Below are 15713 nucleotides of genomic sequence, written 5' to 3'. Positions count from 1 at the left end.
GCAGCCATTCCTGCACTGGTACAGCTGGGGTGTTTGCTACAGAAACCCTACTATAGTTTATATAAATACCCCGCTGTGTAGCCCCGGGGGCAGCCATTCCTGCACTGGTACCGCTGGGGTGTAGCCCAGGGCTACACAGCTCTTTTCCATATACACACATACCCCTAGGCATCACATACACATGTTCATTCTATACTTTCATTAGTTCCCTGTAGGCTGTAGATTAGTTTATATTGTATGTATTGGCTATATAAATTGTACTTTTTGCAAATAAAAATTCCTCCAATAATCCTAGACTTGCAAAAATGTTTATTAACACATATTTATAAAGCACCAGTATATTCAACAGGGCCACATAATAGAAGGGTGTACACATCAATCATACAATTACATACAAATACTCACTGATATTAGAGGGCCCTGTTTATCAGAGCTTACACTCTATAGAATCAATACTGCAATGTAATGTGCACTGGGAATCTAATTCTCTAACTCGCAAGGACCAAACATGAAGGAACTTCAGTTCCCCTAATTTCCAATACAAGAAATAACAAAAAAAATAAGATTCCTGTCATTCTGTACACATTAAAGGTTTCTTCTCCTTTTTGTGAACACACTTATGTTTTTGGAGACCTACAGATTGAGTAAAGCCTTTGCCACATTCTGTACATGTGAATGGTTTCTCCCCTGTGTGAATTCTCTGGTGAATGAGCAAACTGCGCTCTATAAGGTAGCTTTTGCCACATTCTGTGCATGTGTACGGGGTCCCTCTGATGTGAATTTTCTGGTGTGCGGATAGTGATCTCTTGCTAGTTAAATGTTTCCCACATTCTGTACAGATGAAAGGTTTAACCCGAATATTTTGTTGGCTGATAATCTGGGTTTCTTGATCAACGCTTTTCCCACATTCTGTAGAAGGGGCACCTTCCTGCTTGGTGTGACTTTTCTGATGAGCAACAAGTAGGCTCTTTTTATAGAAGCTTTCACCACATTCTGTACAAGTGAATGGTTTCTCCCCTGTGTGCATGTTAAAGTGAGTGATAAGGCTGCTTTTCTGCTGAAAGATTTTCCCACATTCTGTACATATGAATGGTGCCTCCCCAGTGTGAATTTTCAAGTGATCCAAGAGGCTGCTCTTGTACCTGAAATTTGCCCCACATTCTGTACAAGAGTATGGTTTCTCCCCTGTGTGGATTCTCAGGTGGCGGGTTAAACTGTCCTTTAGTGTAAAACTTTTTCCACATTCTGTACAAGTGAATGGTTTCTCCCCTGTGTGTGTTTTCATATGAGATACAAGGTTATTCTTTTCAGCAAAGCCTATGCCACATTCTGTACAAGTGAATGGTTTCACCCCTGTGTGTATTTTAAGGTGAGTATTGAGGCTTCTTCTAGAAGACAGGGTTTTCCCACATTCTGGACAAGTGACATTTCTCTCCCCCGTGTGAGTATTCTGGTGACCGATAAGGAGCCTTTTTTGATTGAAGCATTTACCACATTCTTTACAAGAAAATGTTTTGTGGATATTGTGGACATGCCGGTGATGGAAAAGGCTGCTTTTTCCTCTAAAGCTCTTGCCACATTTTGTGCAAATGAAAGGCCCATGTGTGTGACACTTTTGGTGAGCAAGAAGGGCTATCCTACTGAAGTAGCCTTTCCCACATTCTGTACAAGTGAATGGTTTCTCCCCAGTGTGGGTTTGCAGGTGACTTTGGAAGCTGTTCTTGTGTGCAAAGTTTTTCCCACATTCTGTACAAGTGAATGGTTTCTCCCCTGTGTGTGTTTTCATATGAGATAAAATACTACTCTTTTGAGCAAAGTCTTTTCCACATTCTGTACAAGTGAAAGGTTTCTCCCCTGTGTGTATTTTCATATGCGATTCAAGGTGTTTCTTTTGAGTGAAGCATTTGCCACATTCTGTACAAGTGAATGGTTTCTCCCCTGTGTGTATTTTCATATGAGTATCAAGGTTATTCTTTTGAGCAAAGCCTTTGCCACATTCTGAACAAGTATAGGGTCTCTCCCCTGTGTGTTTTTTCATATGAGATGCTAGGTGGCTCTTACTGCGAACCCCTTTTCCACATTCTGTACAAAACAATTTTTCCCCGGTGTGGATTTTCAGGTGATATGCCAAGCCACCCTGCTGTGCAAATTTTTTCCCACATTCTGTACAAGAGAATTCCTTTTCCACTTTGTGTAGTTTCATATGAGATACAAGGCTACTCCTTCTAGCAAAGCCTTTGCCACATTCTGAACAAGTAAACGGTTTAACCCCAGTGTGGAGATTCAGGTGACCTAAGAGGCTTTCCTTGTGTTCAAACTGTTTCCCACATTCTGTGCAAGTCAATGGTTTCTCCCCTGTGTGTACTTTAATATGAGACTTAAGGTAACATTTTTGAGTAAAGCCTTTGCCACATTCTGTGCAAGAGAATGGTTTCTCCCCTGTGTGCATTTTCATATGAGATAAAAGACTAATCTTTTGAGCAAAGCCTTTGCCACATTCTGTACAAGTGAATGGTTTCTCCCCTGTGTGTATTTTCATATGAGTAACAAGGTTATTACTATGAGCAAAGCTTTTGCCACATTCTGAACAAGTATAGGGTCTCTCCCCTGTGTGTTTTTTCATATGAGACTTAAGGTAACATTTTTGAGTAAAGCCTTTGCCACATTCTGTACAAGTGAATGGTTTCTCCCCTGTGTGTACTTTAATATGAGACTTAAGGTAACATTTTTGAGTAAAGCCTTTGCCACATTCTGTACAAGTGAATGGTTTCTCCCCTGTGTGTATTTTGAGGTGTGTATGAAGGCTGCCACTGGAAGACAGAGTTTTTCCACATTCTGGACAAGTGACATTTCTCTCCCCTGTGTGAGTTTTCTGGTGATTGACAAGTAAACTTTTTTGAGAGAAGCGTTTCCCACATTCGTTACAAGTAAAAGGTTTCTTCTTTGAGTGGACGCGCTGGTGGCAGAGAAGGTTGGCTTTTCGATGGAAACTCTTGCCACATTTTTTGCAAGTGAAAGGCTTCCCCACTGTGTGACTTTTCTGGTGAGTGAGTAGGGCAATCCTACTGACGTAGCCTTTCCCACATTTTGTGCACTCAAAGGGTTTTTTTCTTGTAGACATGTTTCTTTGCCCCTGACAGTCTTTGGTTAGAGATGATGTTTCCCCACATTCAGTACCGGTGAGAGGATTGGGCTCAGTACCAAAGTCCTGCCCACACTCCTTGCTGGCCAAATGTTTCCCCTGGGTGTCCATCCTCCTGTCTCTGCGGGTAAAGCTTATTATTTTTAGTACAAGCACAGAGGTGGGTGAGAAGATGACCAATTGCAAAGAAGCCTTTCCCACATCCAACCAATCAATGTGAGCTCAGTCAGTGATCCTCATTCCATGCAGTTGGCTCACACTCCTACTCAGCCTGGGTTTGTGCTGTGCCAGCCTTACACATTCTTCCACACTGTGTCCTACTATAATGTCCCCACGTGGCCTTCAGAGACTTAACCAGTATGTTTTGATGACTTATCACAAAGCAACGACCTGGTAAAAAGAACAGAGACATATATTGGAAACCAAGTCATATACAAATTTTTGAAAATAATGGCAGGAATTATAAATAATATTGTGGCAATTGCTTTAAATATGCGATAAGAACTTTCATTGACTTAAACGGAGTGCCCCATAGATGATCTTTGGTCAGCTGAGCAGTGGGCGTGACCTAACAGCCTTTCCCAGAAACCCAGTTGCGTGTGGACAGCCAATCACAGCTCTGTTTTAACTGTATTTCCTTATAAGGTTGCAAAACCTCCGTTGGCTTATGCACTAGATGGGGATTGGCTGGCATCGTACAGTACAATATGCTGTGTGCTGCCGCCTCCTGCGTCACCTAGAGAAGAAGCAGCCGGAAGAGCAATAAGACCATATGCAAATTAGGATCCAGATTCGGTTCGTTAATTAGCTGAATTTTTCACAAAGGATTGGGGCTTGGTCCAAACCCAGAAATAATGGATTCTGTGCTTCCTACTAATGCTGCCCCCTACCATACAGCAGACTGTTGAATCCTGACCCCTCTATCAGGATGCCCCCATGCCGGGGGGTTTGCAGTATGGTATTTATGCCACTGGGTATGGGATTCCTTATCCAGAAAGCTCCAAATTACAGATAGAATCCTTCTAATAATATATTTTTGTCTCCTTTTATTTATAATAATACAACAGTACCTTATTCTCAATACTTACTTAACTAGGAAAAAAATATGTGATTGTAGCAAACCACTATCTAACATTATTCATAAAATGTTTTTTTTTTTTTTAGCGATATTTTGGTCTGGTGATACAAATTACAGAAAAAAAACAAATCCAGAAAACGCCAAGTCCCAAGTGTTGCGGATAATAGATCCCCTACCTGTATATCTAGACCTCGAACATGCGTTCTGACTAGGGTGTGCTGTCTGCATGAGTGTATGGTAGGGACCTGATATTGGGGGCCTGAGATTGTAAGCTCACTGGGGCAGGGACTGATGGGAATGTGATAGGGACCTTAGAATGTAAGCTCACTGGGGCAGGGACTGATGGGAATGGGATAGGGACCTTAGATTGTAAGCTCACTGGGCCAGGGACTGATGTCACCAGGTGGTCTTAACAGGGAATATACCCCTATGTTATTTATATAAGTAAGTGATTACGAGTGCTTGTTTTTAACAAATACTGTGTTTTTAACAAATATTGTGTTTTGTTTTTGGTTTTTATCTAAAAATTTGTTTATTACTGTTTTTGTTATAGGACAGTAAGATTTAGAGATGTGGAAGCTCCAGATTCCTAACAATTCAGGGGTGATTTGTCCCCTGAGTTTGGCATCGGAGCCAAAAAGAAAAAGAAATAAGGAAAAAGCAATTATTTTTAATGAAATACATTAAAGTAAGACATTTATTGTTCCTATACGTTAGCAGTATATTTATCACTATTACATTTTGATGCACTTGATACACTAGAGCATATTATGGAAATATTATTATGGCATATATATGTGCTGTTTTATATGTTTTTTACAATTTTGAAATTTGATATGTGCAATCTATATATTGAAAATTTGTATATTGAACACAAAGGGTTAAATGGAGGGCTGGAGTGATGGTCCCTCCCTTTCCTGTGGGTATATAACACTTGATTGTATTTGTTTGACTAGGCTTGATAAAGGGCTGGTTTATGCCCGAAACGTTGCTGTGTGCACTTGAGTAAAGTCACTTTTTTCTACAACATTTCCGGAGTGCTGCTGTTTTTTCATTTTATCCTGGATATTGTTTTACCCTGGCTGAGGGTTCAGCTTGCACCTGGGGCTACAATTAGCTGGTTTGTCCATTGTGTAGCACACCTTAATCAATTTGTTGATAATTATAGCCTGTGGTGCTCCTATGGATTTTCAAATGTCTCAATCTGCATCTTTGGAACAACATGCACTTACTTTCGCATATAGCGAGGTTGAGGCCGCCAGGATTATTGAATCAAGTAAAGGTAATAGTACATTTTTAACTTCTATATCTAATCAAGATGTGATTAAGGATTATGAGAAAGAGAGGCGCAAGTTAATTGGACTTGAATTACATGCGATTACTCTGACTGAATATTATCGGGCAAAACGTATTCCAAGAGGTCTGCGTGTCAGTCTGCGCCCCACTATATTTAATGACAATTTAGAGTTTGCAAAGAAATATGAACAAATAGTAAATAAATGTTCGTTTGATATAATTCTATTGAATATTGAGTACTTACAGAGAGAAGTTATGGAGACAAAACAACGCCTTCAAACGATTGAGTGTGAGTTGAAACAGCAAACTAATACAGAGGTTTATCAGGAACAGCTGAGACATATGGAGGAGAGCCTGTCTAAACATCGTCAGTCCATAGAGGAACGGAAGCGTTTGAAATTCCATAGAGATGAGGCTGATTACAACACTGGACGCATCTACAGGTGGCAGCGCGAGTCAGGCACTACCTGGACACCTAGGGGTCCTAGGCGAGAGGGCCCACAGCAGGACTTGCGCTCCATGCGTTCCACACGTCCCACGTGGTCTCCAGCAGGTACAGAGAGACGCGGGGAGTGGCGGACCCACAGCCTGAACCGCAGGGAGAGGGAAAGAGACGTGCTTTCGGCAAGGCAACTGTCCCCTGCGAGTAGCAGCTTTGGGGGCTCGACATCAGAGGCTTCCTCATCTTCTTCTTTTTTAGGGGCAGGTCCATCTCGATCCCCACAAGGACAAGGAGGGGTGGTAGGAGACACCGGAGGGCGGAAGGACCGCAGACAGCAGCCACAACGCAGAGCACGGACTTTCAAAAAACGTTGGTAATCAATATTTCATCTCATACCTTTACATCAGAAGAAATGTGTTTATTAAGCAAAGGGCTTTCATTTAGTCCTGTAAGGGGCTGTGATACTTTTCAATTGGACATAGATTTGGAACGGTTTTTTCGTAATTTGAGATTGAAATCCTTTTTTTCACAACCTACTTTTAAGGAATTGGAAAAAGGGGCATGTAATGAAAGTAATTTACAATTAACCCTTAAGAAGGTGGGTTTACGAAATAAAAGTAATTTTATTCCCCCTACATCAGATCCAATTGTAGAGACATATGTTAAATTAGTTAAGTCTGATATAAGGGAACTTAAGTCACGGTTGAAGTTAAAACCCCTTTTGAATACCAGACACAACTTAACCAAAAATGAAAAGAGACATTTGTCGGATATATTATCATACAAACAGGTGATTGTTAAACCTGCAGATAAAGGGGGAGCCCTTGTTATATTGGATAAGGGTTATTATATCAATGAAATTAAAACACAGTTGGCTGATGAAAATGTGTACTGTATGTTATCCAATGACCCCCTAGTGACCATTCAGAATAAAATAAGGGTGACTGTGGGGTCAGCATACAGGGATGGGATCATTGATGGGGAAACGCAGAAATTCTTGATTAAAATTGACCCAATTACACCAGTTTTTTATACTATCCCTAAGATCCATAAGAATTTAAATTACCCACCGGGACGACCAATAGTGGCTAATACTGATTCTGTATTCTCTCCCTTGTCGATTTATTTGGACAAGGTTTTACAACCAATTGTTCACAGTACAAAGTCTTTTTTAAAGGATACTAATCAATTGCTAGAGATTCTAAGCAGCTGTAAAGTTACGGATCAAACGCTGCTAGCCAGTTTGGATGTTACTAGTTTGTATACCTCCATAGCACATGTGGCGGGGTTAACAGCAGTTAACAATTGGTTACAGGAGGTTACTGATTATACTGATGGAGAAAAATCTTTTCTTTTGGATTTGCTACAGATTGTGCTTTATGACAGTTATTTTATGTTTGGTGACAATTTTTACAAACAATTACAGGGAACGGCAATGGGGAGTAATGTTGCTCCTACGTATGCCAATTTGTATATGGCAGATTTTGAGAAATCTTCTGTGTATACTAATGCACTATTTCAACAGTTTTGCCCCCTTTACTATCGCTATATTGACGATGTCATTCTGTTCTGGGAGGGACCTCCAGGGACATTGGTTGAGTTTCATCAGTATCTTAATTCTGTAATCCCCACTCTTAAATTTACCTTAATTTATGATACACACACTGTAAATTTCCTTGATGTCATTATTCGGAAAACAGGTTCACACATAGAAACAGATTTGTATCAGAAACATACAGATAGAAACAATCTGTTACATAATACAAGTTTTCACTCAAGGTCCTTGCTTGAGTCTTTGCCTGTTACACAATTTAAAAGAGTTAAGAGGATTGTTTCTAACAGGACACAGTGTGAAAAAAGATTGGAGGAAATGTCGGAGCGTTTTCAGGCAAGGGGTTATCCAAAAAAGAAATTACAGGAAGGTTTGGAAAAAATTCGGGAGGAGACAACTGAGCAGCTTAGAACCCCATCACAGAGAAAGATTAAAGAGAAAGAGAAACGGTTGGCATTTGTCAGCCAATTCTCTGTAGCAAGTGAACAAGTGGGGAGGATTCTTAGGAGACACTGGCAGGTGTTACAGATGGGTATTCCTACTGTCACAGAATTTTCTACACCACCTTTGATGGCCTATAAGCGGAATAAAAATTTAAAAGATCTTTTGGTCAAAGCTGACATAGGTTCAGAAAAGAAATATAGTCAGAGATTCTTTGGTACCCCTAAAATGGGGACATTTCCATGCTTATCATGTGCACAGTGCAATAACATCACTAAGGGGGAATTTTTTACACACCCACATACAGGTAAAAATATTTCAATTAAGAATTATTTCACATGTAACTCCACTTATGTGGTCTATTTGATTAAGTGTCCCTGTGGCCTTGCATATGTGGGGGAGACAACTCAGAAGGTCAAGGATAGGATTAAACAGCATAAGTCTAATATACGTTGCAATTTACAGCATCTTCCTATACCAGCACACTTTCATGAGATGAAGCACTCTATTTCACAACTTAGATATCAGGTTATTGATGCTGTTGGTCCTCTCAGGAGGGGAGGTAATAGACAGTGGATGCTGAAGAAACTAGAAATGCGCTGGATAAATATATTGGGTACTTTGTCACCAGGTGGTCTTAACAGGGAATATACCCCTATGTTATTTATATAAGTAAGTGATTACGAGTGCTTGTTTTTAACAAATACTGTGTTTTTAACAAATATTGTGTTTTGTTTTTGGTTTTTATCTAAAAATTTGTTTATTACTGTTTTTGTTATAGGACAGTAAGATTTAGAGATGTGGAAGCTCCAGATTCCTAACAATTCAGGGGTGATTTGTCCCCTGAGTTTGGCATCGGAGCCAAAAAGAAAAAGAAATAAGGAAAAAGCAATTATTTTTAATGAAATACATTAAAGTAAGACATTTATTGTTCCTATACGTTAGCAGTATATTTATCACTATTACATTTTGATGCACTTGATACACTAGAGCATATTATGGAAATATTATTATGGCATATATATGTGCTGTTTTATATGTTTTTTACAATTTTGAAATTTGATATGTGCGATCTATATATTGAAAATTTGTATATTGAACACAAAGGGTTAAATGGAGGGCTGGAGTGATGGTCCCTCCCTTTCCTGTGGGTATATAACACTTGATTGTATTTGTTTGACTAGGCTTGATAAAGGGCTGGTTTATGCCCGAAACGTTGCTGTGTGCACTTGAGTAAAGTCACTTTTTTCTACAACATTTCCGGAGTGCTGCTGTTTTTTCATTTTATCCTGGATGGGAATGGGATAGGGACCTTAGATTGTAAGCTCACTGGGGCAGGGACTGATGGGAATGTGATAGGGGCCTTAGATTGTAAGCTCACTGGGGCAGGGACTGATGGGAATGGGATAGGGACCTTAGATTGTAAGCTCACTGGGGCAAGGACTGATAGGAATGTAATAGGGACCTTAGATTGTAAGCTCACTGGGGCAAGGACTGATGGGAATGTGATAGGGGCCTTAGATTGTAAGCTCACTGGGGCAGGGACTGATGGGAATGGGATAGGGACCTTAGATTGAAAGCTTCACTGGGGCAGGAACTGATGGGAATGTAATAGGGACCTTAGATTGTAAGCTCACTGGGGCAGGGACTGATGGTAATGTGATAGGGACCTTAGATTGTAAGCTCACTGGGGCAGGGACTGATGGGAATGGGATAGGGACCTTAGATTGTAAGCTCACTGGGGCAGGGACTGATGGGAATGGGATTGGGACCTTAGATTGTAAGCTCACTGGGGCAGGGACTGATGGGAATGGGATAGGGACCTTAGATTGTAAGCTCACTGGGGCAGGGACTGATGGGAATGGGATAAGGACCTTAGATTGTAAGCTCACTGGGGCAGGGACTGATGGGAATGGGATAGGGACCTTAGATTGTAAGCTCACTGGGGCAGGGACTGATGGGAATGTGATAGGGACCTTAGATTGTAAGCTCACTGGGGCAGGGACTGATGGGAATGTGATGGGGGCCTGAGATTGTAAGCTCACTGGGGCAGGGACTGATGGGAATGTGATGGGGGCCTGAGATTGTAAGCTCACTGGGGCAGGGACTGATGGGAATGGGATAGGGACCTTAGATTGTAAGCTCACTGGGGCAGGGTCTGATGGGAATGGGATAGGGACCTTAGATTGAAAGCTTCACTGGGGCAGGGACTGATGGGAATGTAATAGAGACCTTAGATTGTAAGCTCACTGGGGCAGGGACTGATGGGAATGGGATAGGGACCTTAGATTGTAAGCTCACTGGGGCAGGGACTGATGGGAATGTGATAGGGACCTTAGATTGTAAGCTCACTGGGGCAGGGACTGATGGGAAAGTGATAGGGACCTTAGATTGTAAGCTCACTGGGGCAGGGACTGATGGGAATGTGATGGGGGCCTGAGATTGTAAGCTCACTGGGGCAAGGACTGATGGGAATGTGATAGGGGCCTTAGATTGTAAGCTCACTGGGGCAGGGACTGATGGGAATGGGATTGGGACCTTAGATTGTAAGCTCACTGGGGCAGGGACTGATGGGAATGGGATAGGGACCTTAGATTGTAAGCTCACTGGGGCAGGGACTGATGGGAATGGGATAAGGACCTTAGATTGTAAGCTCACTGGGGCAGGGACTGATGGGAATGGGATAGGGACCTTAGATTGTAAGCTCACTGGGGCAGGGACTGATGGGAATGTGATAGGGACCTTAGATTGTAAGCTCACTGGGGCAGGGACTGATGGGAATGTGATGGGGGCCTGAGATTGTAAGCTCACTGGGGCAGGGACTGATGGGAATGTGATGGGGGCCTGAGATTGTAAGCTCACTGGGGCAGGGACTGATGGGAATGGGATAGGGACCTTAGATTGTAAGCTCACTGGGGCAGGGTCTGATGGGAATGGGATAGGGACCTTAGATTGAAAGCTTCACTGGGGCAGGGACTGATGGGAATGTAATAGGGACCTTAGATTGTAAGCTCACTGGGGCAGGGACTGATGGGAATGGGATAGGGACCTTAGATTGTAAGCTCACTGGGGCAGGGACTGATGGGAATGTGATAGGGACCTTAGATTGTAAGCTCACTGGGGCAGGGACTGATGGGAAAGTGATAGGGACCTTAGATTGTAAGCTCACTGGGGCAGGGACTGATGGGAATGTGATGGGGGCCTGAGATTGTAAGCTCACTGGGGCAAGGACTGATGGGAATGTGATAGGGGCCTTAGATTGTAAGCTCACTGGGGCAGGGACTGATGGGAATGTGATAGGGACCTTAGATTGTAAGCTCACTGGGGAAAGGACTGATAGGAATGTAATAGGGACCTTAGATTGTAAGCTCACTGGGGCAGGGACTGATGGGAATGTGATAGGGGCCTTAGATTGTAAGCTCACTGGGGCAGGGACTGATGGGAATGGGATAGGGACCTTAGATTGAAAGCTTCACTGGGGCAGGAACTGATGGGAATGTAATAGGGACCTTAGATTGTAAGCTCACTGGGGCAGGGACTGATGGTAATGTGATAGGGACCTTAGATTGTAAGCTCACTGGGGCAGGGACTGATGGGAATGGGATAGGGACCTTAGATTGTAAGCTCACTGGGGCAGGGACTGATGGGAATGGGATTGGGACCTTAGAATGTAAGCTCACTGGGGCAGGGACTGATGGGAATGGGATAGGGACCTTAGATTGTAAGCTCACTGGGGCAGGGACTGATGGGAATGTGATGGGGACCTTAGATTGTAAGCTCACTGGGGCAGGGACTGATGAGAATGGGATAGGGACCTTAGATTGTAAGCTCACTGGGGCAGGGACTGATGGGAATGTGATAGGGACCTTAGATTGTAAGCTCACTGGGGCAGGGACTGATGGGAATGTGATGGGGGCCTGAGATTGTAAGCTCACTGGGGCAGGGACTGATGGGAATGTGATGGGGGCCTGAGATTGTAAGCTCACTGGGGCAGGGACTGATGGGAATGGGATAGGGACCTTAGATTGTAAGCTCACTGGGGCAGGGTCTGATGGGAATGGGATAGGGACCTTAGATTGAAAGCTTCACTGGGGCAGGGACTAATGGGAATGTAATAGGGACCTTAGATTGTAAGCTCACTGGGGCAGGGACTGATGGGAATGGGATAGGGACCTTAGATTGTAAGCTCACTGGGGCAGGGACTGATGGGAATGTGATAGGGACCTTAGATTGTAAGCTCACTGGGGCAGGGACTGATGGGAAAGTGATAGGGACCTTAGATTGTAAGCTCACTGGGGCAGGGACTGATGGGAATGTGATGGGGGCCTGAGATTGTAAGCTCACTGGGGCAAGGACTGATGGGAATGTGATAGGGGCCTTAGATTGTAAGCTCACTGGGGCAGGGACTGATGGGAATGTGATAGGGGCCTTAGATTGTAAGCTCACTGGGGCAGGGACTGATGGGAATGTGAGAGGGACCTTAGATTGTAAGCTCACTGGGCCAGGGACTGATGAGAATGTGATGGCCTTAGATTGTAAGCTCACTGGGGCAGGGACTGATGGGAATGTGATAGGGACCTTAGATTGTAAGCTCACTGGGGCAGGGACTGATGGGAATGGGATAGGGGCCTTAGATTGTAAGCTCACTGGGGCAGGGACTGATGGGAATGGGATAGGGGCCTTAGATTGTAAGCTCACTGAGGCAGGGACTGATGGGAATGGGATAGGGACCTTAGATTGTAAGCTCACTGGGGCAGGGACTGATGGGAATGGGATAGGGACCTTAGATTTTAAGCTCACTGGGGCGGGGTCTGATGGGAGTGGGATAGGGACCTTAGATTGAAAGCTCACTGGGGCAGGGACTGATGGGAATGGGATAGGGACCTTAGATTGTAAGCTCACTGGGGCAGGGACTGATGGGAATGTGATAGGGACCTTAGATTGTAAGCTCACTGGGGCAGGGACTGATGGGAATGTGATAGGGACCTTAGATTGTAAGCTCACTGGGGCAGGGACTGATGGGAATGGGATAGGGGCCTGAGATTGTAAGCTCACTGGGGCAAGGACTGATGGGAATGTGATAGGGGCCTTAGATTGTAAGCTCACTGGGGCAGGGACTGATGGGAATGTGATGGGGGCCTGAGATTGTAAGCTCACTGGGGCAAGGACTGATGGGAATGTGATAGGGGCCTTAGATTGTAAGCTCACTGGGGCAGGGACTGATGGGAATGTGATAGGGGCCTTAGATTGTAAGCTCACTGGGGCAGGGACTGATGGGAATGTGATAGGGGCCTTAGATTGTAAGCTCACTGGGGCAGGGACTGATGGGAATGTGATAGGGACCTTAGATTGTAAGCTCACTGGGGAAAGGACTGATAGGAATGTAATAGGGACCTTAGATTGTAAGCTCACTGGGGCAGGGACTGATGGGAATGTGATAGGGGCCTTAGATTGTAAGCTCACTGGGGCAGGGACTGATGGGAATGGGATAGGGACCTTAGATTGAAAGCTTCACTGGGGCAGGAACTGATGGGAATGTAATAGGGACCTTAGATTGTAAGCTCACTGGGGCAGGGACTGATGGGAATGGGATAAGGACCTTAGATTGTAAGCTCACTGGGGCAGGGACTGATGGGAATGGGATAGGGACCTTAGATTGTAAGCTCACTGGGGCAGGGACTGATGGGAATGTGATAGGGACCTTAGATTGTAAGCTCACTGGGGCAGGGACTGATGGGAATGTGATGGGGGCCTGAGATTGTAAGCTCACTGGGGCAGGGACTGATGGGAATGTGATGGGGGCCTGAGATTGTAAGCTCACTGGGGCAGGGACTGATGGGAATGGGATAGGGACCTTAGATTGTAAGCTCACTGGGGCAGGGTCTGATGGGAATGGGATAGGGACCTTAGATTGAAAGCTTCACTGGGGCAGGGACTGATGGGAATGTAATAGAGACCTTAGATTGTAAGCTCACTGGGGCAGGGACTGATGGGAATGGGATAGGGACCTTAGATTGTAAGCTCACTGGGGCAGGGACTGATGGGAATGTGATAGGGACCTTAGATTGTAAGCTCACTGGGGCAGGGACTGATGGGAAAGTGATAGGGACCTTAGATTGTAAGCTCACTGGGGCAGGGACTGATGGGAATGTGATGGGGGCCTGAGATTGTAAGCTCACTGGGGCAAGGACTGATGGGAATGTGATAGGGGCCTTAGATTGTAAGCTCACTGGGGCAGGGACTGATGGGAATGGGATTGGGACCTTAGATTGTAAGCTCACTGGGGCAGGGACTGATGGGAATGGGATAGGGACCTTAGATTGTAAGCTCACTGGGGCAGGGACTGATGGGAATGGGATAAGGACCTTAGATTGTAAGCTCACTGGGGCAGGGACTGATGGGAATGGGATAGGGACCTTAGATTGTAAGCTCACTGGGGCAGGGACTGATGGAATGTGATAGGGACCTTAGATTGTAAGCTCACTGGGGCAGGGACTGATGGGAATGTGATGGGGGCCTGAGATTGTAAGCTCACTGGGGCAGGGACTGATGGGAATGTGATGGGGGCCTGAGATTGTAAGCTCACTGGGGCAGGGACTGATGGGAATGGGATAGGGACCTTAGATTGTAAGCTCACTGGGGCAGGGTCTGATGGGAATGGGATAGGGACCTTAGATTGAAAGCTTCACTGGGGCAGGGACTGATGGGAATGTAATAGGGACCTTAGATTGTAAGCTCACTGGGGCAGGGACTGATGGGAATGGGATAGGGACCTTAGATTGTAAGCTCACTGGGGCAGGGACTGATGGGAATGTGATAGGGACCTTAGATTGTAAGCTCACTGGGGCAGGGACTGATGGGAAAGTGATAGGGACCTTAGATTGTAAGCTCACTGGGGCAGGGACTGATGGGAATGTGATGGGGGCCTGAGATTGTAAGCTCACTGGGGCAAGGACTGATGGGAATGTGATAGGGGCCTTAGATTGTAAGCTCACTGGGGCAGGGACTGATGGGAATGTGATAGGGACCTTAGATTGTAAGCTCACTGGGGAAAGGACTGATAGGAATGTAATAGGGACCTTAGATTGTAAGCTCACTGGGGCAGGGACTGATGGGAATGTGATAGGGGCCTTAGATTGTAAGCTCACTGGGGCAGGGACTGATGGGAATGGGATAGGGACCTTAGATTGAAAGCTTCACTGGGGCAGGAACTGATGGGAATGTAATAGGGACCTTAGATTGTAAGCTCACTGGGGCAGGGACTGATGGTAATGTGATAGGGACCTTAGATTGTAAGCTCACTGGGGCAGGGACTGATGGGAATGGGATAGGGACCTTAGATTGTAAGCTCACTGGGGCAGGGACTGATGGGAATGGGATTGGGACCTTAGAATGTAAGCTCACTGGGGCAGGGACTGATGGGAATGGGATAGGGACCTTAGATTGTAAGCTCACTGGGGCAGGGACTGATGGGAATGTGATGGGGACCTTAGATTGTAAGCTCACTGGGGCAGGGACTGATGAGAATGGGATAGGGACCTTAGATTGTAAGCTCACTGGGGCAGGGACTGATGGGAATGTGATAGGGACCTTAGATTGTAAGCTCACTGGGGCAGGGACTGATGGGAATGTGATGGGGGCCTGAGATTGTAAGCTCACTGGGGCAGGGACTGATGGGAATGTGATGGGGGCCTGAGATTGTAAGCTCACTGGGGCAGGGACTGATGGGAATGGGATAGGGACCTTAGATTGTAAGCTCACT

General features: G+C 44.9%; 2 protein-coding genes across 10 annotated transcripts in view; one reads left to right on the top strand and one right to left on the bottom strand.

Moving 5' to 3' along the window:
* Window positions 1-291: 291 nt before the first annotated feature.
* Window positions 292-15713, bottom strand: part of LOC108644510 (oocyte zinc finger protein XlCOF6-like) — a 47664-nt gene continuing 32242 nt past the window's right edge. For 7 of the 9 annotated variants that reach the window (XM_018094719.2, XM_031904347.1, XM_018094720.2 and 4 more), the window contains one exon: window positions 292-3532. In XM_018094719.2, the coding sequence (XP_017950208.1) occupies window positions 572-3253 (2682 nt within the window). In that variant the 5' untranslated portion in view covers window positions 3254-3532 and the 3' untranslated portion in view covers window positions 292-571. Of the gene's footprint in view, window positions 3533-5760; window positions 5848-15713 lie in introns of those variants that run through there. The other 2 variants (XM_018094717.2, XM_018094718.2) reach the window with 2 other exon arrangements.
* LOC116411651 lies at window positions 5312-6358 on the top strand. Its single transcript, XM_031904391.1, has 2 exons — window positions 5312-6069; window positions 6217-6358. Exons 1-2 carry the CDS (start codon window positions 5403-5405, stop codon window positions 6333-6335), a joined length of 786 nt encoding a protein of 261 aa, XP_031760251.1. The 5' UTR covers window positions 5312-5402; the 3' UTR covers window positions 6336-6358.

This window comes from Xenopus tropicalis, chromosome 6 (assembly GCF_000004195.4).
Source record: "Xenopus tropicalis strain Nigerian chromosome 6, UCB_Xtro_10.0, whole genome shotgun sequence".
NCBI lineage: Eukaryota > Metazoa > Chordata > Amphibia > Anura > Pipidae > Xenopus > Xenopus tropicalis.
This window is presented reverse-complemented; position numbering and strand designations above follow the sequence as displayed.

Coding starts and splice junctions, on each gene's coding strand:
- LOC116411651 (XM_031904391.1), top strand. CDS start 5,403: ATGGATTTTCAAATGTCTCAATCTGCATCTTTGGAACAACATGCACTT. Junction 6,070..6,216: donor TCCCACGTGGTCTCCAGCAG/GTACAGAGAGAC, acceptor CTTCTTTTTTAG/GGGCAGGTCCATCTCGATCC.